General features: G+C 42.5%; 1 protein-coding gene across 1 annotated transcript; it reads right to left on the bottom strand.

Annotated features, from left to right (window-relative positions):
- Positions 1–1061: 1061 nt before the first annotated feature.
- Positions 1062–6865, bottom strand: LOC134633050 (S-adenosylmethionine synthase-like). The gene is made up of 9 exons (XM_063481911.1): positions 6665–6865; positions 5452–5529; positions 4828–4950; positions 4600–4712; positions 4353–4496; positions 3799–4017; positions 3406–3588; positions 2826–2959; positions 1062–2728 (listed from the first exon to the last, which is right to left on the bottom strand). Exons 1-9 carry the CDS (start codon positions 6747–6749, stop codon positions 2626–2628), a joined length of 1182 nt encoding a protein of 393 aa, XP_063337981.1. The 5' UTR covers positions 6750–6865; the 3' UTR covers positions 1062–2625.
- Between the last annotated feature and the right edge of the window lie 565 nt (positions 6866–7430).

The following is a 7430-nucleotide window of genomic DNA, read 5'->3' as shown; positions in this document are numbered from 1 at the left end:
CCCTGCATATCACCACACTCACTACTACAAAGTGCCAAAGCTGCTCTCCTCAGCAGTGACCAAAGACTGACAGACTTCTGTCCTGCAAAGCGTTGCACAAAACCAACAATGCCTGTGTGAACACAAACACCAACAAAGAATCACACACGAGCACACCCACAGTCCTTAATGTTTGGTTTAATTGTGTCAGAGTAACAATCGGTCTCTGAAAGTGCCTCAGATGTCGCTCCTCGCTGCGCGCCGTCAGTCCTGGAGCCTTGCATTGTTTCTACTCAGGAAGTTTTGTTACACAATCAGGTTTCTCTCCATACCTCCGTAGCAAGATGAGGGTTTCCACAAACATCAGACACCAGGTGGGCTTCATGTGCGGCGACTAGCCTCTTCTACCAAAGTAGCTTAAAGATATAAATGTTATTCTAAGCTGAATTTCAACACTTGGTGCAACTGTTTAAGGCAATATTGCCCATGTAGCTCTCTCATATTTCCCAGATAAGCTCAGTTTTGTTTTCTTTTGTTGTTTCTCATTTCAGCTCGTTGTCAAAAAAAAAAAAATGCTGTATAATTTCTCTTTAATGGGACCAAACTATGAAGGTGAAACATTGATATGTTTAACATCTTTAATTTCATCATACGCAGAAATACTTTATTAAAATTGTATTTCTTAGAATGTACACTGAAAGTAAAACCATAAAACAGTTAATATGAAATGATGCAGTGTGTGCACACATAACGGGTTGTGGTTAGCTTTAGATATACAGGAATCCACTGACTCACATTTATTGAGCTTTAAACTGTAAATATCCTCGAGGTCCGTTTAGAGGAAAGCTTCACTGCAAATCAGTACAAAGTTGTTCTGATTGAATAAACATTTCCATCCTGATGAAACTGAAAAGGCTTCCATGCAGAAGACATATTGGTTTGATGACATGAATACCAGAAATTGTGAAATTTTGTATCAACGCATTCAAAGGAGCTTGCAAAGAAAAGCGTCTGGACTTCTTTAAGTTGCTTGAAGACGTCTTCAAGCAACTTAAAGAAGTCCAGACGCTTTTCTTTGCAAACTCCTTTGACTACGATGACCTGGATGACTGAGAACCTTCACAGACATGTATCAACGCATATTATACGACCAAAATGATGACTGGCATTTAGAACTGTTCCATCCCTCCTGCAGAGTTCTGAAGCAAAACCGACGTGCATCGGAGCTCCTTTGGCGCCACACGGTGGCCAAAGTGTTTTGTTTCTTTTCCCTAATTTGTACCCATCTGTATCTAACAGGGAAAAAAGCGAACAAAAAAATACTAAACTGATAGTAAAAAATATATATTCTGGTAAGCATGCAGGAAGAAAAATCTTAATTTTAAACTTTAATAAATGGTAATATATGAAGCCTCTGTGGGACATTTGGATTTCATCTTTGGTCGTCTGCATCTCATTAAAAACCTCACGTTATCGTACTAAACTGCATGAAGTTTATACACCTGCAGAAAACCTCACAAAGTTCTAAGATTATTCAGGTTCTGTTCTTTTAACCTCAAACTCTCATCAAAATCATTTTTGTGTTTTCCATGCAATGTAACAGGAGCAGGATGCCACATCCAAGCCATGTAGGGGAAAGTTGGCTAAACCTTGGGAAGTGCCAAGGGCAGTGGATACTAGTACACCTTCCCACCCCTGATAGCAAGTTGATTAAAAAAATTATTTTTATGCATGGTTTAAAGACGCTTCGGAGTCATTTTGACTTCTAAAGTTGTCTTTTAAAAACAAAAATCAGCTGATGTGAGGGTGTCATCAGCTGATGCAGTTCAGACTGTCTACTTCCATGTCCTCTGACGTCATCCGTGTTTGGTATACGTGTGTTGTTGTTCATGTTAAATAAATTCCTTTACAGGGGAGCACGGTGGCCTCACAGCCCGAAGGTCTTGAGTTAAATCCACCATCTGACTGTTTCACGTTCTCCCTGTGTCTGCGTGGGTTCTCTCTGCGTACTCTGGCGTTCTCCCACAGTCCAAAGACATGCAGGTAGTAGAGTTGGGTTAAGTGGTGACTCTAAATTGTCTATAGATGTGAATGTGAGTGCGATGTGCTGTCTGTGCTTCTCGCCCTATAGTAGCTGGGAAAGGCTCCAGCCCCCCAGTGACCCTTAATTGGATGGATGGAAGTTCATTTTTATCCAGACAAAACTGAGACACTTGTGATAAAAATTATTCAAAGAGATTTAGCTGACTGTCAGAGTTTGTCTCTGAAATAATCATAAACGAGCGCATGTATCAATTTCTGAAGGATTTTCCTGGAACATTAATTAATTGTTGTTTGAGATCAGAGCCAACGCGACCGGGAAAACCTCAAACACGTGCAGAATCCCCACAGGCTCTTTAAAAACTCACTGAAACTCTTAAGACATGACCCATGCACGGTTTTTCTCCTTTAAAATTTGGTCATCCACTCAGTTTATTTTTTTTCTTTAGCAGTTTAGATTTAAAGTGTAAATATCTCTCATGCTTCAGAGTTGTCATTTAGGGACTTTGTCACCTACAGCTGGAACACCTCTGACCCACCCACACCTCAGACTCAGACCAATGAAAAAAGGCCATATGGACTCCACCACACACACACACACACACACTAGAAGTTGAGGTTCTTCGGGACCTCCCAGGGAAACTCCTTCCTGCCAAAGTGTCCGTAGCATGCTGTTTTCTGGTAGATTGGTCTCTTTAGGTCCAGGTCTCTGCAGCAGCAAGCAGTCAAGTTAGATTCAGTACAGTCTAACAGATTTGGACAGAGATGATAAAACACAGAGGCGGTGGTGTGGGTGTAGTCCTGACCTGACTATGACTCCAGGTCTGAGGTCAAAGTTTTTATTGACGATCTGCAGAAGCTCCTTCTCGCTCTTTGGAGAGGAGCCGTAGGTGAACAGGGAGATGGAGAGCGGGTGGGCCACTCCAATCGCATACGCCACCTGGAAAAACACAGCATGTGATTAATGAACATGTTGTTTCATCACCACCGTGATGACGGTGATACCACTGGTGATAGTGCCACGTACTGCTGGGTTTTCCACAATTATTTTATTATTATTTATTTATAAAGTCCAAAAAAAGGAGAAACTAACTCCTTGATTCACAGTTTAAAACCATTCTAATTTACTTTTAATTGGACCTTGGTGCACCACCATCCCTCTCTATTTAAGCCTTTTGATTGTTTCCCCTCACAAGCAGAAGGTTTGAACCGCAAAGTAAGGAAAAGCATAACAGCTTCCACCTTAAATATGTAGAAAAATGAGTCCCACAAAAATCCAAAAGAATGATTTACATAAATGACTCAGAAAACAGACTTCTGAGCCTTTTCATCCTGCACACATCTCAGAAACCTTTTGGAGAAGATTAAACTGGAACGAGGTCTCACCTGCACCAGTACCCGCCTGCACAGCTGGGCCTTCACCAGAGATTTTGCCACCCAGCGTGCAGCGTAGGCGGCCGAGCGGTCCACCTTGGTGTAGTCCTTTCCAGAGAAAGCTCCGCCCCCGTGGGCCCCCCAACCACCGTATGTGTCCACGATGACTTTCCTGCCCGTCACTCCTGCATCACCCTGAGAGAAATCACAAAGATTTATAGCCACACAGCACACAAGCAAGCAAGATCTTCACTACATTATTTGTTTTTACACTTTGAAACTATGAAATTAGATTTGAACCCATCATATTTGACCTGTGCACTAAAAGCCACTGCCAGCATCCTCATGCAGCGTGACATCAACGTAAACAGTATTCGGGGACTTCGAATGTTCTCGGCTCTTTACCTGCGGGCCTCCAATCACAAAGCGTCCGCTGGGCTGCAGGTGATAGATGGTGTCCTCGTCCAGGTAGCGTGAAGGCACCACGGCTTTGATGACCTTTTCCTTCAGCACCTTCTTCTGCTCTTCCACACACACGTTATCATCGTGCTGCACGGAGATCACCACAGTGTGCACTCTTTTGGGGATCACAGCGCCATTTTCCTGGGCGTAATGAACTGTTACCTACGGAAAGGTGAACATTATGTTAATGTTATTGTAGCAAAACAATATGCATTTCCACTTTTAGTCCTTTTACTTTGATTTAACGAGACTCGGGTGTGTCACACGTGCAGGGAGCTACTTCTACTGAATCTACTTCACAAATAACACTGTTAAAGCAGAGCCCAACAAACCTGACATGAAGAGTTGAATGAAGGCTGCTGGACCTCATTCGTGGGGATTCATGGAAGCATGTTCAGCTTTCTTCTCCACAACAAACATGCCATTAAGTATGGCACCCTGGCTGCCTCACACTGCAGGTTCAGTCATGTCTACACTGTTTTCTACTCTGACCTCACCTGTGTCTTTGAGTCTGGGCGGAGCCAGGGGACCGTCCCATTTCGTCTCAGCTCGGCCATCTTAGCGTTGAGTTTGTGGGCGAGGACTATGGTGAGGGGCATGCACTCTTCTGTCTCATCTGTGGCGTATCCAAACATCAGACCCTGTCCACGCAGCACGAGTACAGTCAAAGAGCAGCACTTTATATTCTGAAGAAGAAAAAACTGGTGTTTCAGTCCAGAATTGAAATGTAAGCGCTCAGATGACCTGGTCTCCAGCTCCGATTTCACTCTCCATGCGATCGATATGAACTCCCTGAGCGATGTCAGGTGACTGCTGCTCCAGGGCTACCAGCACGTTGCAGGTCTTATAATCAAATCCTTGGAAAAACAGAGGAAAGAGAAGAAAAGGGATGTTTTCATTTGAAAGCATTTCTCCGCCCTGGAATCCCAGTGTAGATGAAGTTACAGCCAAAACGTTAAAAACTTTACTCACCTTTCTGCGAGTCATCATAACCAATATGCTGGATGACTTCTCTCACCACTCTCTGGTAGTCCACGTTGGCTCGAGACGTGATCTCCCCACAGAGCAGCACCATGCCCGTCTTACACACCGTCTCTGTTTCATCCACACACAGGACATTACACTGCATATGTGTATTCATGCCATCAGATGTGAATGTCCTTCCTAACTATTGATGTAATACTGCTAGTGTCCTGGATTAAAGTGAATTGAATTGCTTGGGAAGTGATGTTCTTTTGTCAGGATCACTGCTGTTAATGAATATTTCACTGATTTTACCTGCAGCAGAACCAGCGATATTGTCTTTTTTATTCAATAAACTAAAAATAGACATAGAATTTAAAGAAATACAAACAAAAGATGCTGAGGTGTGGGAAGCTTTATCTTATCACACCTGCATTTATTACATGACATATTCTGATGGGCGATTTTTTTTCACTACAGTCAAAAGAAAATGCAAGCCTGTTTGCAACCCACCCTCCTTTTTTAATGTCTCACTTAACCAATGTCATGGACACTATTACCATTTGCATCCATCTTAAATGTCCCTCTTCCTTGTGTGTTGCTTCCCTCTGGTGGACAAAAACTCAAACTCACCACAAGCCACCTTAGCATCAGGGTCTTGCCTCAGGTGAGCGTCCAGCACAGCATCACTGATCTGGTCACATATCTTATCTGGAAAAAATAGAATAAGGAGAAGTCTAAAAGGCATAAATATCTGCATGTGTGCTGGTTCGGTCTCTCATGCGATCGTTTTACTGCACATGCCAGATTCCTGATCTGGGCAGAGCCTGAAAATATCACCCCGTTCCCTCTGGCAGTTACAGGACTATGAATAGCCTTGATTTGGTGAATGCACGCCAGTGTGACACGGTACACTCTAACTCCATCATCAAAGCACTCCCAAACTGTATCAGCACTACGGCACTGAAGCTTCTATAACTTCAATTTACTCTCCTGCTTTATGATGGACATTTTTTACATCGCCCTTAAAAATGTAGAAATATTATATTATTGGCTTATTATTGGTGAAACTTTCATGTTTTTTTTAAATTACAAACATCGCTTTTCCCCATCTGTAAAGTTTGGCTTGCTGCTATTTTAACTACACATTTACATTTAAAGCACGTTTATGTGTAATTTTAAATGAATTATATTTGCTGACACTTTCACTGCACACGTCTTCAAAACTCACCTGATAAAAGGGATTACCTGTGAACCAGCACCATTTTTACACATCAGCAAAAATTTTAAAAATCTAGCTGTTATCCTGATTATTTTACATGATGCTCACATGATGCGTTCTGCAAAATTGTAACAATGCAAAGTGTGATGAGGTTAAATCTGTTCTTCAACCACTTCCTGGTGGGATTAAGCTAAACATCTGCAGTGCATTAAACATGCACTTGTTAGAAAATTAAAGAAAAAATGCAAAGCTGCACTATTTACTTTATAAATGACATAATTTATATTATGCTGAAGACACATTTTTCCTAACAGAACATACGTCACACGTCTACACCACAAAAATGGCTCCAGCAGCAGCTGCAGATGTAAAAATTATTCATGACAAAAAAGTGACTCATCAGATGTTGGTTCAGCTTAAAACACAAGTTCTGCTTATTTTGGAACTAAAGTGGAAGTTTCCTCAGTCCAGGATTCATCCTCTGCAAATCAGCATCGTGTGGCTCTGCGAAAGTATAGGCTTTATGCAGACCGATCAGGCTTCTGCACATTCCTCAAAACCATCAATGATCACTGAAGCGCTCAAAGCAGGTTCTCACATGATGAGCAGCACTCCTCTACTCACCAGGATGTCCCTCTCCCACAGATTCGGACGTAAACATGAAGTCATGAGGAGTACACTCATTGCTCACATTCACTGTGCCATTCATTCTGAGGGCTGTGCAGACTGAAGGAGTGAAGTCTTTCTGATGAAAGCTGTTCCAGAAACACGCACAGGCCGGGTGCCATCCAACACCAGAGTCCTACGGCCGTGCAGCCGGATAACTCTGCGCTATATTAGGAAAAGACAACATACACATGGGGGGAGGGCACTCTGTGAACCATGTGGGTTAGGCCATTCAGACAGGAAGACGGGGAGGGTGGGAATGCTTTTTTCAACTTGGAGACCCATTTTAAACCCTCCCTGTGCTGAATGGTCCCACTTTATCACACTCATCAAACTCGGGCTCAGAGAGCAGAGGAGGAATTCATTTTATCAGAGGGTTACTGTGTGGCTCCTCCACCTATTCATTCATGCCTGCCCTTTGTTTCTTTGTACCTGGGGGCCCCTGAGGTCTCTGATGGGGTGTCCGTGCCTGTGTACACATGAACCTGTTGCTAATGAGACTTTTTCACTTCGCCGACTCCGAGTTCAGACAAACAGAGATGATGAAAAGAATGAAAATATGAATGAACTAGACTGCTAGCCCCCCCAAGATTAAAAATACACAAAGTTGCTTTAAAAAACACACGATACTCATTAGTCTTTCTTTGTGTTTATGCAGACTAATAGTAATATTTTAAAAAGTGCATAATTATCTTAGAACAGGTTTATAAAATGATAAAGTGGA

The sequence above is a fragment of the Pelmatolapia mariae genome, linkage group LG8 (assembly GCF_036321145.2).
Source record: "Pelmatolapia mariae isolate MD_Pm_ZW linkage group LG8, Pm_UMD_F_2, whole genome shotgun sequence".
Lineage (NCBI taxonomy): Eukaryota > Metazoa > Chordata > Actinopteri > Cichliformes > Cichlidae > Pelmatolapia > Pelmatolapia mariae.
Note: the sequence above shows the minus strand (reverse complement) of the source record. Positions and strands in the feature narration are given on the sequence as shown.

What these genes read in the sequence shown, in the direction of transcription:
- LOC134633050 (XM_063481911.1), bottom strand. Translation starts at nt 6,749, where the DNA reads ATGAATGGCACAGTGAATGTGAGCAATGAGTGTACTCCTCATGACTTC. An exon ending in TTATGATGACTCGCAGAAAG is followed by an intron (nt 4,713 to 4,827) that starts GTGAGTAAAGTT and finishes TGTTTTTCCAAG; the next exon opens with GATTTGATTATAAGACCTGC. An exon ending in GCCCAGACTCAAAGACACAG is followed by an intron (nt 4,018 to 4,352) that starts GTGAGGTCAGAG and finishes ACCTTTCCGTAG; the next exon opens with GTAACAGTTCATTACGCCCA.